General features: G+C 40.6%; 1 protein-coding gene across 1 annotated transcript in view; it reads right to left on the bottom strand.

Annotated features, from left to right (window-relative positions):
- mtmr11 (myotubularin related protein 11) overlaps positions 1-17,412 on the bottom strand; it is a 35,037-nt gene extending 17,625 nt beyond the window's left edge. The window contains exons 1-5 of the mRNA XM_031279562.2: positions 16,918-17,412; positions 8,964-9,033; positions 2,326-2,462; positions 2,052-2,121; positions 1,075-1,214 (exon numbers count right to left, since the gene is read on the bottom strand). Coding sequence (XP_031135422.1) covers positions 1,075-1,214; positions 2,052-2,121; positions 2,326-2,462; positions 8,964-9,033; positions 16,918-16,974 — 474 coding nt within the window. The 5' untranslated portion in view covers positions 16,975-17,412. The remainder of the gene's footprint in view (positions 1-1,074; positions 1,215-2,051; positions 2,122-2,325; positions 2,463-8,963; positions 9,034-16,917) is intronic.
- Between the last annotated feature and the right edge of the window lie 304 nt (positions 17,413-17,716).

Below are 17,716 nucleotides of genomic sequence, written 5' to 3'. Positions count from 1 at the left end.
TCAACATGACAAAGGTCATCAGCTTTCAACATCAATGCCCTGCAGAGTCAGATCATTGCTGTATAGTACAGATCAACTTCTCTACACAGAAGTGCTCTGAAATGACTAGTGAACAGTGTGAGAGTGAACAGAGCCTTGAATCTAACTCAATTCACACGCACGCACAACACACAACACACACATACACACACAGAAAAATGCAGTTGCACACAAATATTTACCACACGTATTGCACAAATCTCTAGGAGAGGAATTTGGAAATTCCTTATAAGAAGGCATAAAACGGTACACTGAAATTCACCCATTAGAAAGAGCAAAAAAGAAGACTACATAAAAAACAAAGCTATAAAAAGTGTTTTTAAAAGGCTGAAAAAAAAAAAAAACAATCGGTGGTTGTCTGCCTGTTCTTAGGCTGTGCATGCACACGTTCAGAATTTAAGCCAGTATTAGTCCTGGTCTGGCCTCGTGAGACCGTCCAATCAGCATTAGTTTTGAGGCGGGTTTAGGTGTGATGCAACAGTTGGTGGCTTCCACGGATGAGATGAGCGTAGCTATCGCGCAAGTTTTATCCGAATTAGAAAGTATTCCTTCATTAAAAGAAGAGCAAAAAATGGCACTGGAGGCTTTTCTCTGAGGAAAAGATGTTTTTGCTCTTCTTCAGAAGTGTACCGTGAAAACTTGTCGTTGATGAGGTTCATGTCACATACAAATGGTAAGTTTAAAAACGTAAACGTTAGCTATGTTACCTAACTTAATTGTATGTTTAACGATGGCATTAGAAGAACCGCAAGGTCCTTGAAGCCAAACTAACGCTAGCTACACTAACTTAGCTAGCTTCGTTGATCTGATTGGTTGATTTGGCCCGTCTATCACCAACATAGGTGGTGATAGACAGATGGTTTATCCAATCAGCTAACCAGTATTTTCGCCCCTTCCCAAAAGTTATCTAACGGAAAGTTCCCAGATGGATATGCCGAGCAAATGCGAAGCAATCCATCTGGCGGAGTCAGGTTAGTCCTGGTCATGCTTAAAATGAGATCACTAAGTTCCTAAAATCAGGATATGGATGCACACCTCTATGACTTGTGCGTCAGGAGTCAGGCGGTCAAACAGGAAGCAGACGACTCGCAGATCCCTACAATAAAGCACCAGCTCCTCTGGTGTGAACTTCAGCGAGGAGTTTGGGGTCACCAGCTTGGTCCTGTTTGGGCCCACTGCAACACAGGAGGAGAAAAGGGGCTTAATTAGATATTAAACGGACAAATGGGTCAAGAGCCAAAGAACCCTCGAGTACAGGTTACGTATACTTACAGTATGTAGCTTAGATGTAATAGTGCTCCACTGAAATTTACTTTATAAGGGAGCCAAAAACCTGCACATTCTAACATACAGTATCTGCTATTTAAACATCTGATTTTGCATGATAACATTTAAGTTATGATGTTTTGGAAGTGCTTTTATCACTTGAATTATTATTATAATGAACACTTTGTTTAGCCTTTATGCCACTTTATAATCCTTAAGATTTTAATGAAATCAAACCCAATATTTGATACTATTTATGGTCAGTATTTTTCTGCAATGTCCCATATTTACATTCAGTAAACACCTCTCTATATAGTAGTTGTTGTAATTGGTAATGGCCACGTTTGCTGCGGTATTAAACATCACTCTCTGTTACCACAATATCCACGGGTGTTGCCAAATCAACCAAGACTGAAATCTTAACCCTAAACCCTTTTTAGATCCAAACCAATGTAGTGATAATATAAGCTATAGGTCAGAAGTTATACAAACGCCGTTGTAACAAACTATGCAACATGTCAGTTTCCTAGTCTCTTTATTGTAAGTAACATAAGGCTGATAGAGTGGTGCAACTGTTGTTGCTGTAGCATCAACCGTAGCACAGCAAAAAGCATCATATACTGTAAGTACAGTCTGTGATTGGACACAAACAGGCAGTGTCACGTTAAAGTAATATTTGTCAATAAATCTCCAGTCATTGCATGAACGAGTTTGTGAGTAAAAATTGGGCATAAGGTTGTACTTACCAACCACAACCTTCTCTATGGACGCCAAAGCCACATCATGATCTCCTAAAAGCACTGGGTCTGCATTGTCCTGCATCATGGATGTTATTTACAGAAAATATATACATACTGCACCAAAAAAACAAAAGTTTTTGCTTCCTTCATCAGTTTTTCTTAATGTACTTTGCAATGTCATCCTTTAAACATCCATAAACAGCCAATAACAATACATTATTAAACCATATACGAATATGAATGAGTATTTTAATCATTACAGCTGTTAAGAGGGACTCACGTCAGCTTTGGGACTGTCCTGGGGAACGAAGGCCACTCTGAAGTGGGTACAGAAAAGGGTCCCAGACACCCAACCTCTTCCTTCCCTGGCAGTCAACTTCTTCCTCACCATAACAGCTCGCTGAAGTACACACTCGCCTAGTGGGGACAAAGGGGAGAAGTAGTGCAGAGTTTACAGGATGGAATTTCTGTGTAATGTAGTTTTGTAGGTGTCTGATAAAATTGCATAACTAAGTGTTGTATGTGGGGGGGGGGGCTTGGGGCTTCTAGTGAAAATACATAACAGGAAGTGTAGAGACAGAGAAAGAGCAGCATGGAAGTTCACTGAGTGAGCTACTGGGAGTGGGTGTAACAAACACCTTTAAACAAAAAGGTCAAGTTGTTGCAAGTTCTCAGGCCACGGAGGATGGGCAGGGAGGAGCAGGAAGAACAACAAAAATGGCATCTTATGGATGACCGGAACTCTGTTCTGAATAACATTACACCAATTTGGTTTGCTGGTAAAAACTTGCAAATGTACATATAAGTGAAGTACCAAATTGCAGTATGAGTTAACATTCACACTGTAGTTGTTTGTCTAAAGTACAGCTAGATATCAAAACTCCCAAAACGCTTAAATACTAATGTTTTTTCATGGCCACATGCACTAACATGCACACGCAAATAAATTTAAACTACAAATCGTTGTAGATATTAAATAAAGAACTGCATGTCGTAAGAAATAAAATTCCGTAGATCATTTATGAGAAATGTAATAATGTTCAATGGCCACTAATGATAATGATAACTACAGTATAAACAAAGACCAATGAAAGCACAGAATTTTTTTTCCTTCAGTTTTAATAATATTTGATATGTTAAATATCAAAATGTATATGTATATGTATTAAATATGTACGTTATGTGTGCAGGACTTTATTCATAATCTGCTGATTCTGTATGATGGATGGAAAGGAAGGTTGAAGAAGCATCTGAAATTCCAGGACAAAGCTTCCAAAAACAAACTTTTCACTCAGACACACAAACACAGATGTGCATAAACACTCTGAAAGGGAAAAAAAAAAGAAAACAGTTTCTCACACACACACACACACACACACACACACACACACAGCAGTGAGACAGCACATTTCTAACAGTCTCCCTCAGGAATACAAAGCCTTTGCCAGCTAGACTGTGGGTTTCCATGGCAACAGAGTCCAGGATAGGGTAGACGTGGAGAAAATGGCCTTTTGTCCACGACAAGGACTGTTTTGCCAGACATATGGCGAGGCAAATGTTTTCATATTCAGTCAAAAGACCATGAAAAAGACGAGGAAACTGAAGAAAAAAAACATTCTTAGGGAACACACAATTCCTTCACTGCACATGTGGAAGGAACTAGGAAGGCCCTTAAACTGAAAATGACAGTAGCAGTTGGTTCCGAGCCCAGTCTCTGCTACTCCTTGCTCTTGCTTAAATAGTGTTTTGGGGGATACCAAGGCACAAACAGGAAACAGCCATTTTTAGAGAGGAAGAGGAGCCTTTACTTCCAACACCATAATTTACTGATTGCACAAGAGGAGTTTAAATCCTAGGGTGTGCTCTATGATTAGGCTTATGCCCTTCAACCTCCAAAACCACGCAAGGAAACCCTAGACTGAACTTATCAATTAAGCCCGACCACACATGATTTAGCAACAGAGGTTTAAAATGCTTAGTATTACAGTGAACGCAAGTTAACCCTTGTTGAGAGCTTGTCTTTCAAAGGACAATCAATCTGTGGCTTTCCGTGCCTCATTCTAATGTCTCCCCAGGGTGCAACAGAGCCAAAAACATTCCTGTAGCCTGAAGATTTGAGAACTGGGGGGGGGGGGTGTTCTGGGCCTATTTGCACTCTTTCGTGAGGTTTAAAAAGTTAGTGTTAGCAGGTGGTTCAGCCCCAAATGAGACAGCTGTACAAGTGAAGTGTTTTACGAGAAGGTTGTCCTTTAATCAAATAAAATCTTCTATGTGCTTCCTGGAGAGTGTAATGCATTCTGTACTAACGCAGTATTAGTGCTCTTGTAGCTTCTTTAACAATGTTTAAAGCCACTCGGGCACCTGGGTAGCTCCCCTGGTAGAGCGTTCACCCATGTACAGAGGCTCAGTCCTCGCCGCAGCAGCCACGGGTTCAATTCTGACCTGCGGCCCTTTGCTGCACGTCGTTTCCCCTCTCTCCCCTTTCATGCCTAAAAAACTGTCCTATCAAATAAAGGCCTAAAAATGCCAAAACAATAATCTTTAAACAATGAATAAAGCCAAACTGTAATCGTTTACATTACAAGAACGTGTCCTGTCGGTGACCCTGTGTCACTGATGTTTGTGACATTTTAGGATATTTATTTGGTAGACGCCTTTTGCTGTGGGTGTGGCACACAGTTGGGTTACAGCTATTAAGGACAGTAATACAATAGCAGAAACAATGGTAAGCAATAAGAACGGAATAACAGTTGAACATGCCATACAGCGGAGTTCAGACTCCCCATGTTTGCTGTAGATTCTCCAATGCCAGTGGCAGCTTTACAGATTGCAGTTACATCCACCTCTGACAGCATTATAGGGTGGACAGCTCGCCAAAATAAAATGTTGGGTTGGAGTGTTGACCAACTGTGGAGCAGAAGGGGGCTAAACTAACGAGAGATGCTGTGCCTCAAGCAAACAGCAGCATTACATAGTTTTATTACACTGAAACCCAGCAGTTACTGGTATTTCTTATCTGTACTTGAATAGGGGTCTCACATGCCACCACAATTTGGGATTTAGCTGTCGAGATAGTAGAGGAAATCAGTTCAATTCGAAAACTGAAAAAGCGTTTGACTAGATGTTTTCAGGAGGTTATTTCAGCATGTGTGCTCCTCTGAAGACCAAGTCTTGTTGTTGTTTTCAATACACACAATTTATGCGTTCCTTACATGCTGTTGGTTGGATATGAGGAGAGAGCGACTTGAAGAGTCAGCCTGAGAAAATACAGCTGAGAGAGATCTGAACCACATGCTCTCTCAGTCTCTGTTTTATTTGTTTTCATCCACATGTTACTTATTTTCAGCTTGGACGCATGCAGAGCAAAAAGGTTTTTGCCCTCCTCAACTCCCTGGGAGGACGAGTAAAGACCAGGAATAGGTTACGTTGGGTTAAATGTAGGCATACAGTTGTTTTGACAAACTAGCAGCTGATGAGGATATTTTCCGTATAAATAACAATGAGAAAAGTCCTGCCTGGAGTCTACCCTATAATTTTCCAAAGCACAAAATGTCCAGAAGACTGCTGACAAACTATAGTACAGAGAGTCCAAAACCACTATCCTTCATGTGATGCAACGTCCACAAACAGCAACAGCTGTTTTAAAATGATGACCAAGTTAGGTTAGCTTGTCATGTAATACAACAAAAGCAAAACATGTCCAATTTTTCACTTCACTTTCCCGTCATATGCAGGTTAACATATAATAATAATATATATAATATAATAAGGGTGTTTATAGTGTAAATGTTTGTTTTATTACTATTATTATTATAACAAATTCTATTTTTTCTATTTCTTATACTTTATGTATATTTTTTTTCTCCTATGCCTACTTAATGTGTATTTGTGTTATTGTGTTATTACAGTGTGGGATTAATAAAGTCTATCTTATCTTATCTTAACTGTAAATGATAGCCAGTTGACGGACCAGATGTATATATGAAAATTCTAACAACAATATAACAACTATTTCTCTCCAGACATATTGATTATCAGAAATACAAAGTCCCAAAACATCTTGTTTTTTTTTTATCTCTTTTGTCCTGTCATGGACAATAAACAGCCATTTAAAGTCACACAAATAAAAATAATGTAATACCTTTTCCCAATATCAAGATCAAAACCCAAGTATACAAATATCGATGCGCTGGTCTCTTGTCCATCAATCAACGAGGCATATAGCTGAATGACAGCCTTTCAATCCCACAGTAACATAAGACTGTGGAGAAGGGGGATTGTTAAATTGCTCTGAAGGGGGTGCTGGACTCTTGGCATTGTGTGTGAATGGACAGTATACCCCCTCCCCTACTCACAGCATTGAAAAGGTACATGATCTACCTATGGCTGTCCTGACCCGTTTGCCCTCCCGCAGGCCGGCTCGGTTTCTGCGGTCCTGTGTCCCGGTGTCACATGAGAACACTGTAGACACTGAGCACTGCCCGTAACTAATGGGAGAACGGGACAACTTCTGCAAACATATTTCTGATTTTGTGATTCCTATGGTTGTTCTCAACTTGTCAGTGGATCAAGCTTGAGACAGGCACTTTATTTAGCACAACCTAAAGTTACCCTACGATGCAACAACAGCACCACTGCATTATTGATATGAAAATACAGTTTTATGCAGGGTTGACAAAGTTATCCATCCTTTTGCAGTGTGTGCAGTGTGTGTTTGAGAGAGAGAAAGAGAGAAGGTCCACAGGTGCAATGTGAGCCCTTTCACTCGGTGGGGAACACTGACTCGCGACTCCTTTGTGTCTCAAAGTGAACTTGTTCTCACAAATTGTCTCAACACTTACTCTGCAGAGCGTGCACAGAGCCAAAGGATAGATTTCCCTGCCTGAAATCTGAATCGGTTAAAAAAGAAAATGTCCAAAATAAAATGAAATGCCACATTCAAAGCAGACTAATAGTATATCATTTTAGCTCACAGAGGAGCTCAATGGAAAAAGAGAAAAAAAACCTAAGAATGCACCCGATGCACATGTTTCTTCTTTATTCTCTTAATATAATACAGGTTTTTATGGACAACTGTGTTTCTAATCTGCCTGGAATGGAGGTGGAGAAAGGTTAGAAAGACAGAGGGAAGGGAACAGTAGGATGACGTTGGAGATGAAGATAAAGTTGAAAGCCAGCAGGGGAAAAAGTACGGTAGTTGAAATTTCACAGGGAAATGTTAACAGCTAAGAATACTCTCTGTGTGTGCTGTCAAGGACCAGCCAAGTCTGGAAAGTATTTGATGAAAATACACTGCTGGAAAACCAATTAGGCTGACTCAGTGAATGAAAATAAGGAAGGAAGTGTGTATGTTTGTGAAAAATATGTGTGCATGCATAAATGCGTGTGTGAAGTGTATGTGTGTAACAATACATGTGTATGTTTCAGTGTGTAAAAACTCTACTCTACTATACAATTTAAAATATGTGAAAAAAAAGATATCAGTCATAGGGTGGCAGGCTGAGACTGAAACACCAAGGAAGCATCTTCCCACCTCATAAACTCTCCTCACACCCTTACTAACACTTAAGGCTGATTTATACTTCTGCGTAAAATCTACGCCGTTGCTACGCACGTAGGTACGTGAAGACACAAACCTACGCCGGACCCTACGCCGTAGCCTGGCGCGCAGCTCTCAAAAAATTTAACTACACGTCGTGGCGACGCACGTCGCTCGGCCTTGGCTTGGCAGCGTTGCATTTCCCCCGACTCATTTCCTGGTTCTCCTTCTCCATAAACAACATGAAATCAAGGAGAGGGTTAACTTCCTGCTAAAGATTTCCCACCGTGGTCAGAAAGAACAGGGGAGACGCTTTGTTTCTCTCACTATGACTCTAGAGTCGGTACTCGGTCCGAAGCTAATGGCCGTCACTCTCTCACTTCTCCCTCGCTCTACCACACACTCCCCACACACACATGCCGGCTCGACGCACACACCAACGCACAAGTATAAACATCAGGCCACTTACGTAGGCTACGGTGAAAGCTCTGCGTGGAGCCTCCGCAGAACCATAAAATGGGCTTTAACCTACTCTGGTGAAGAGTGTTGTGACTAACTGCTGATACAGTATGCAGCGTTAAAGATTAGCCTGTCTCAGATCTAGGCCTATCTGGTCTGCTGCCATTCTTATGAAAAGCTCATGCAGGTGTTGCTGACACAAGAATATGAGCAGGGTAAGGCTGGGAAATGATTTAGATTTTCTTGGATGTCTGCACCATCAAGCGGATTAGCACATGGGTTAAGAGGGCCGACCTCTGGCTAAAACTAGCTGGCTAGACATTTGCTGCTGATTATAATTGCATTGTGTTGACATCTGAGCACATTTCATTACACAATAAAGCATCTTCGCCACACAACTGTTCATTGAGGCTCCCAGTCCACTTTTGTATTTTCAGATTAGCGTTTCAACAGTAGATGTTTTCCCATCTCAAAAGGCAAAGCACCTGCTGTGACATTCCTGGTCCGGGTGTGGCTACAAGTGCAATATTTCAAACCACAGCGAACAATGAATGCAGCAGCAGTTTTTTTGCCTCAGTGTTGAATGTTGATATTTCATCTGATCCTGGAGCAGCACAGCCATTGTCAATTGAAGTTCGTGCTTTGAGCTAGGTGTTGTATTATTTAGTACCTTTAAAAATGTATTGTGTCTGACTGGCTGCGATGTTCAGCTGCAACCTGTTTATTGTTACAGTAGCTTGAATCATTCTTCATTTATTTGGTCAAGATGTGTGGATTTGTCAAACATGATGGAAGGTGTGGGGATTTGTCGAAAAAAATAAGTTTTGGAAGTAAGAACCAAACTGATGCACTGATCAAAGTAATGACTAAGAAAACGTACATATTTTTACATACATTAGCTCATAAAAGCACATCTCTACCTGGTAGGCAGCGTAGCCCAAACACATCTCGACTCCTTGCGTTCACCCCACTCTGACTCAGCATCCTCTCCTGTAAGAGAAACACAGCAGACATTAGTATGATTTAATCCTTCTTCTTTCCAAAGTAAACCTCTTTATTTTACATATCACTGTAACAGAGAGGAGGTGCCCTGTGTTTAAAGTAATAGTTTGACATTTCGGGAGCTTGCTTATTCGCTTTCTTGCTGTGAGCTAGATGAGAATATCAGGCTTTATGCTAAGCTAACTGGCTGGAGCCTTTAATATAACATAGACATAAAGTGGTACCAATCTTCTCATCCAAATCCTCACAAGGAACCAAATAAGCCTAAGTCAAGTGACTTTTAAATAAAAGCAACATAACTGAATAATTGTATGTTGACAGCATGCTAAATTACACCTCACAAGAACCTAAATACCCTGAATGGTTAAGAAAGCAGTGTTCATTTGAAAAGAATAATGTTATATTTCTAAACAATGCCCACAGACTCTGTAAAAGTCAGGAAATAGACTAAACAGATCACACTAAACACAAGGACAGAGCCTTATGTCACCTTTGGTCTTGTTGATTATATTTAAAGTTCTCATATTATGGTCATTTTCAGGTTCATAATTGTATTTAGAGGTTGTACCAGAATAGGTTTATGTGGTTTAATTTTCAAAAAACACCATATTTTTGTCGTACTGCACATTGCTGCAGCTCCTTTTTCACCCTGTGTGTTGAGCTCTCTGTTTTAGCTACAGAGTGAGACATCTCACTTCTGCTCCATCTTTGTTGGGAGTCGCACATGCGCAGTAGCTAGGTAAGGACTACTAGCCAGTCAGAAGCAGAGTATGAGGGCGTGCCACGCTAGCAGCTAGGCGAGCATTATAACGTGTTACAAAGTGACGCACGTTTGTCTCTGAAGTAAAGGCTGGACTACAATAGAGCTGTTTGGAGCAGTTTGTGAACAGTGTTTTCTATTGGAGATGGTAAGTCCCTTTGGGGTGGACTTTGGGCTTTTTCACTTTGCAAACCTAAAACATGCACAAAAAAGATATATAACACAATAACGGAAAGGGACAAAGCCTAAAAGCATAATATGAGCACTTTAAGATGTGGCTCCGCCTGCTTTTCTCATCAAAGTCTGGCTTGTCTCAATAGACTCATTTTCATAGACAAAGAAACCGCACAATGCTCCATGATTCTTAGTTTCCATGTTGCTGTTTGTTCCTGCTTCCTCTATAAAAGTCATGAAGTCTCACGTACTTGAGTCTGTTCTACAAGCAAGAATCCATCTCCACAGAGCAACAGAGGTTTCAATATTCAGGCTGCGAGCTCAATAGCACATATGCTTCCACTTAACTTTGCCACTAGCCCCCCTTGTGAAGGCCATTTACGTTTAATCCCATAATACGCCAAGGCCTGCAATGTAAGAGGACGCTGTGATTATACAGGTGGTGAACAAGCTTTATAGTAGTACAGAAATAGAGTTAGAGTTAAGGCCCTGAGTTGACCTCCAAGAAAACTATACATTGTGGAGCCCCAAAATGTCTCTCTCAGCAATTCTGTCTGAGTTTTTCCCCACAATGAAACTATTAATCCTCGGTTCATTTACAGGCCCAGCTCTATCACAAAACACCGGTATTTCTTCGAGTCAGCTAGGATGTGTGAACAATAACAGTGAATCTACTCAGTCGCCAAAGTTATGCTAACAATTCTGCAGTGTGGTGGATTCTGTGTTAGTAGCCTGCTCATGAAAACCTGAGACTCTAAGCTTGTGGCCCCACATAAAAACAATGAATAAAGAGGACCTTTGCTCCTTGAAAAGGTAGTAAAATCACACTTATTCCCAGCTGGTTGTTTTTTATGTATGTGCGATTGTTTTATTAAAAACATAAACACACGGATTCTGCAGTTTGCTACTGGTGGTATCATGATGCCATCTTTAAGTTTTTAGTTAATAGTTTTTTATATAATGGTATATATGAAACCAATGTTTTAATACATATACTGCAAACTTTCAATTAACCATTTCTTTTCTACATTTAAAAAAGAAAAGAAAATGTAGAATACGTCGTAAACTGCAAAAAAGAAAGAAAGAAAACCTTACTTATTTGCTAATTAATTAAACTAGGGCTAAGTGAGCCATGATCATAATAAAAACAAAGAACGGTTTTAATCAATTCACATAATATGAGCACTAATTAACTGACAAAAGTTAGCTCTGTTGCAATATCTTGCTATAAAATGGTTCTGCCAACTCCAACAGCTGTAATAAAACTACAAGTATTAGCCAATAGCATGGAGCTCTCCATGAAATATATTTCAAATATGGTTATAGTTCCAACAATTCTAATGACCAAGTTAAAAGGCTGACAGCTCTATAGCAAAAAACCGCTGGAGAAAATAAAAGCCTTTTTTAATTATACAGCAGGACGCTAATTCGTTTTTTTACAAGACTTACTTGCTGCTTGCCAGAGCATTGTTCATTTTTTTCTCTTCCATCTGGCTTTGAAATGTTTTATGCTTTCCCTCAGTCTCTCCATCAACACCCACAGCCAACCCGCAGCTGAATTCCTGATTCCCTTTTAAGAACATCAGAGGCTATTCAGATCCTGTTTTGTTACTCCTTTCAAAAATCTATTGTCTTAGATCTGTCCTCTGACGGTTGTCAAGCCTCAGGGTCTTGTGAGGCAAGTGAATTCACTAGATGGCTGGCAATCAGCTGCAGACTGGGCTATGCACATAATATGATAACGCTGATATGAGTCCCTCTAGCAGAAATTTGTGAACACAATAAATGTAACAGAAAGATATACAGCCAATGCATTTATATGTGAAATCCAGGCATTTCTCCTTCACTTCTTCACAGTTTTGCACAAGAGGTAAAACAAGCAACAAAGATAAGGAAAATAGGAATGACATAATGTCTAGGCATACACTTGCCTTAGTGAAAGCAAGACTTCCTTGATCTCGGAGTCACAAATAACTTTAAAAAAAAAAAAAACACATTTCCAGGGCTGTGTTTAAGCTGACGTTTAACTTTTGCTTTAATTGTGTGGCTTCAGCGTCCCCACTCTATCACTTTCATTGCAGCTTTCTCCCCCCGTGCTGCCTCTCTGCCCCACTTTTGCCCTCCTCTGCTCCCTCCCTTCATCCCCAGGGACAGCGGCCAAGGCTTATTGCAGTTTCCATTGCTCATGGCTTTCCCTTGCTACTGCGGCCAGACTTCTACAGTAAGTGTGCTTGTTCCTGGGTCTGGAACATTCTTGTCAAACTCATAAGGAAAAAAGAACAAATGGGAATTTTGGAGGGACACTGGAGAAATAGCACAGTAAAATCTTATTTTATCTGGGACAACTGACAACGCTATGAGATAACGAGAGCTGTTTCACTACAGTTCTGTTTCCAAGTTGTTTTCTGAGGGGGAAAAACGGCTCTGGGCTGACACACTGCCACCACCTCTATTAAAAATAAATCTGTACCAACAAGCTGAGCTGCATTTGAACAGTATCAAGAATATGATTTTCAATTTCAAACAAGACTCAATTACTGACTTATGGATACTTTTTGCAGAGACGTCCCCAAAACACACTGTGGACCTAGCATCCGTTCTGAGTCTCTTCTGAAAGCTTCTCCTTCTGAGTTACGCTCCGCATTAGCTTTTAGCCACTTTTCTGTACTGAATAAGTCACAGACCGTTTGTTTGTATTGTGCTTTTCATTTCCTCACATGAATGGGGACAGTCATATGGCATTGTGAACTGGCTTGGAAGGAAAAAGAGGACATGAGGTAGTTTTGCTAAAGGGGGCTCACTTTGAATTTTTGTCTGCAGAAAAAAAAAAGGCAGACTGAGAACTTTCATAATTTTTTTGATCACCATGTCTTTCTTTAATTCCGTTAGAAACAAACCTGCAACAATGTACTGTATTTGCTACATTATGATAGAAACAGCCTCAGTGGAAGTATAATACCTAGTGTATCACATAAAGAAAGCTGCATTTTGGCCTCAATATCAAACAGAAATTACAGAAAGGACCGAAACAGATTCCAACATATAGAGGTTAGTAGTAAAATAAATGTTTCATGAATTGGGAATTCAGATGTTTAATAATTAACGAGACTATTTCAGTTTCAGTTTTCACAGTGAATATCCAGCTTTTAACCCATTTCTCTGCAAAAGCCTCCCGCAATTAGCGCAGCTCTCCCTGTTGTGACGTTTTATTCTGAAACCTTCCACAAACACCTAAAAAAAAAGGGAATATTTACAGCAGTGTCTGCATTCTTATCCATTCTTAATTATAACGCAATCAGTCTAGACTTCCAGATGCAAAACAAAAAGATAATTACTGTTTTTTTTTTTATGGTATCCCTGCTGAATGTTTTGCTATTCATTGTCTCATAACATATTTGCTTCTTCATTATCTCCTCCCCTTATTGCTAAATTGTTCAGTGTTGACAGAGACTTACACAGATGCTTTTGCAGTTGATGATGCACTGTATGGGCAGTACAGGAAGGTTCAAAGGTCATCTGAAGCTAGCGGCTCTTTGAGGCTGTACTTAGGCACAGTGGTGCGTTAAGTTAAATGCTAACATCAGCATGCTATCATGCTTACAGTGACGATGTTACTGTTTAGAAGGTATAATGTTGATCATGTTCACCATCAAATGTCGTGTGTCAGCATGCTAACATTTTCTAAATACGATGAACACAAAGTACGGCCAAATTTGGAAGGCTACACATGTAATATTTCAATGTGTCAGATACATATTTAATCAACATTTAGAGAATTAAGAATATCAGATCCAACACTGTCTAGGAGATACCCGATATGAAAGGACTGTGATCTGGATTGGGTCTGAAAAATCTTAAACCTTAAATATTGGACATCCCTTGTTATGACAAGTCGTCCTGAGGGGAACGTGATGTCTGCCCAAATTTCAGAAAATCTATCCAATCTATCTATTTGAAAAGCACACACGCCAACCTCATGGTGGCGCTCGATTAAAGAATTGGGGATTACCAAAGTCAATAGGATTTATCCACTCTGGGGACCATGGATAGCTGTACCAAATGTTGAGGGAAGCCATCCAGTAGTGATGGACTGACTGATCAACATTTTAATGTTTCGGGCCACGATGCGATCATGGCTACCATCATGGTAAAAATGAAATGGCAGTATTAAAAAAGCATCAAATTAAAAAGGTGCCAGTTTCCTTTAGCTTGCATTCACAAATCATGCGCTATTTGGTCTTTTTTTCATCAATACCTATACTGCCTGTCAGCGGAGCCCTGACATATAAGTTTCCAGGATTCTTCTTTTAAAAAAGGACTGGAGGGTTGTGTAGTGGCCAGACAGACCGTTCTGTGACTGAAGGATCACATCTGACGCCCACAACATGCAGCGTGTTCATCAACAGCAACATCTCCTCCTCTTGGTCTCTGGAGCACACTTGCATCTCTAAACCCTTTACATTCTCACTAATAGTACATCATCGCAGATGCCAGTGTCAGGTAAATGGCTTAAGTGAAAATCTAATGCTGAATATTGTATTCTCAGTGGCTCATAATCATCTCTCGTATAAAATGTGTTTCACAGTCACCTCTACTCTGACAGCTCAGGTCCCATGAGTGAGATTATCCAAGCCATTACATATACTCAAAACAGACCAACGGCCTAGCCTCTCAGCCCTATCGCAAGTGAATAGCGCCTCTGGTTATTTATGACCCAATGCCAGATCAATACACTCTCTAACGTGACCATAAATCTACCCCTGCCATTCTACTGTTTAAGCAGTAGAAGCCTCTGCGGCTCAGGGCTTGGCAGTGAATGTGACGTCTGGGTCCAATGGGAGCGGGTGTGGGTGACTGTACTGCTTTGGCCCACTCCTATCAGGCTTGGATCTTCAGCCACATTGAGTAGAGCTCAGATGATCCCTCCTCTGGCATTTTTGCTTCTGCGGAGCTTTGTGCTCTGTGCCTTTCATGCTGACTGCTTCAAAGCTGGCTGCGAGATGTAGATAGAGTTAACTCAAGGGGATAGGCGCAGTCAAAATAAGGTCTGCTATTCTGTCAAGATGCAGGCCTGAGCATCATTGTGTAGCATGTACTGCTGATGTATTCTCATTTATATTTTAAGCAAAAATGTCAAACATTTCCTAATTAAAGCCTTTTAATTGTGAGAATTAGCTGCTTTTCTTTATCTTACGTAAGTATACACTAGGTCTATTTGGATGTTGGTTGCAAGCTATGTAAAGATGTCTCCTTCTGTTTTAGTTAATTGTGATTTTTATTTTCTGACTTTCTGTGAAACAAATAATTGATTAATCAAGAAAGTGATTCGCAGATTAAATTATAATAATGAAAAAATTGTTGCAGCCCTATCATAATTTATGCCATCTAAAATGGCTTGGCTGTTACACCCTGATTGAGGAAGAGAAGATTCATCAATACATGACAACTGCAAAGCCATCTGGTCCACATTCAGCCAAGGATTGGATTCAGTTTTCTAAAGCAGTCTTAGCACATGCTCATGGAAGTGGAACCCACAAGGGTGTGTGGGTGGCCTGTGCACATATTATACACAGCCTACTACCCTACATTACCATATCTTAGGCTCAGCCACATTCTCATACTTGGACATATGAGATTCAATTGGTGTGGGGCTGTGATGATTTCTGTGTGTCTCATTCGGAGGTAATCAAATTCAAAACCCCTCTACCTCTCAACTGCTGTCTCCATGGCGACAGCCAGATGTTGTGCAGTGCACATCACCCCCACTCCACATGCAAGCCTCGCCTGAGGGCAGAGTAAAGAGGCATCTGTTAGCGGTTCCCCCTGCGGCTGCTGAAAATAACCAGGGAGAGACAAAAAGCCAAGGCAACACAAAGGCGGTGCCAAGTTCCCAAAGGAATGAGCAACTCTGAACACATTCATACTGTGTGTACACATTGCTTTGTGCTGTCTAATAAACTAAATGAGTCCTATTAACCTCTAACCTCGCGGGTGCTCCAAAACTGGGGCAGTGTCTTAGTGATAATTTGAAATGCACGGATTTCATCTTCAGCATTTCAAAGCAATTTATTGTAGCACCATGTGACCTTTCAAAGCTTTGTCAATTAAAGCAGCTGAAACTGGCTACAACTGTTCACAGCACAGGAGATGAAGATGGTCTGCAACATTTGCCTTTGTGTGCCACAACTTAATCCCATATGAGACAAACCCCCTGCCACGAGAAGTGATTAAGATTCGCCACCACTTCACTGGCCTTTAATAAGGCTTGCAGTCAAAGCTAGAGCGACATTATGTACCCTTACAGTAATTACTGTATGCATCTCCCTGTTGTCCAGACAGAAAGAAACAGCAGCCCTTTGTAGCCTTGTAGCCAATCCCCCATCCACTCTGTAAAGCCATCCTGAGTTGTGAACAAAAATAACATGAGACAGTCCACATTCACATGCACGCACTGAACAGGCTCACAGAGGGATCTCTGAGGAGGGACCACAGGTTTCTAATCCAGCCAGGCTGAAAACTACCTGAATGTACATTTATAGCTCTGCATGAATGATGGCTGGTGTTTCCTGCATCATCTGCTTCCTGGCCTCTATGGTGTTCAATCACATGAGTGTTGATGTGTTTTAGCAGTGAGCAAGCTAAAAGGACTTAACAGCTTTTACTATAACGTTAGTGGCAAGTCCCTGAGCAGAGAATATGAAAAAAGATACACAAACGTATATTTCCATTCCCAAATGTCTAGAAATTAACATCTTGTGTATTAGAAAATTAAATCACTCAAGACTGGGTTTTTAATACCCAAACTATAGCTCAGTCTAGTTATGCGACAGTATAAAACAGGATAAAAACAAGTTAATAATAGTGCTGTTACAAGTCCACTAAACAGAGCCAATATAGTTAGCTAGCGTCACATAGCTAACTTAACGTTATGACCTTACCTTGATATCTGGGAGCATTTGTCTCACTTTGAACGTGGTTTTAGATCCTGTCAACATTTTTTGACGACTGGTCAACTCGACTTAAATAGAAAATAATACGAGCGAAATAAAGCTGACTGAATGTTTTTTTTTTTATGTGTGAAAACGGTCGCTGTGTTAGTGTTGTCCTCTTTCCATTTTTAGCCGAGAGAAACCGTCAGAGACCGAAGAAAGGGTCCGGAGTCCAGTAACGGTTAGCCTGTATCACCGGCTGCTACAAACGAGGTGTTCAGTGTGGACAAGCAAACTAGTTTCGCTCTTTTCATCGCTATTCGCACTGACAGCATCCGTGTCCAGAGAGCACACCCTGCCGAAACCCACCACCAGTCACCGGACTGTTAATAACTGCTCTTAGTCACTAACGGGGAGATGTGTTCACCGTTACTGCTGCTTTCCACCCATTGGGCTCTGTTTGTTTATCCATTCGCCATAGTGAAACGCACACTGGTGGGAGGAAAAAAACTAAGTGCAGCGGTGGAGCTTCTTAAAGGGCCAGTAGGCTACATCTGGAAAATAAGAAAGTATATCCTTGAGAGTCCAAAATTGAAGTTGAGTACAGTGACAGAAGGTGCAAAGATGTCAGTTTTCCCCGCTTTCACCAGACTCCTCGAACTCATCACAAACGCAACACTGACATTTACACAGTGGTAGAAGAAGTACCAGAATGTAAAAATACTCCATAGTAAAAGTCTTGCATTCAAAACAAGTAAAAGTACGCTACAAAAGTATTATCAGCAACTTGCACATTTAATATAAAAAT

Source organism: Sander lucioperca, chromosome 10 (assembly GCF_008315115.2).
Source record: "Sander lucioperca isolate FBNREF2018 chromosome 10, SLUC_FBN_1.2, whole genome shotgun sequence".
NCBI lineage: Eukaryota > Metazoa > Chordata > Actinopteri > Perciformes > Percidae > Sander > Sander lucioperca.
Note: the sequence above shows the minus strand (reverse complement) of the source record. Positions and strands in the feature narration are given on the sequence as shown.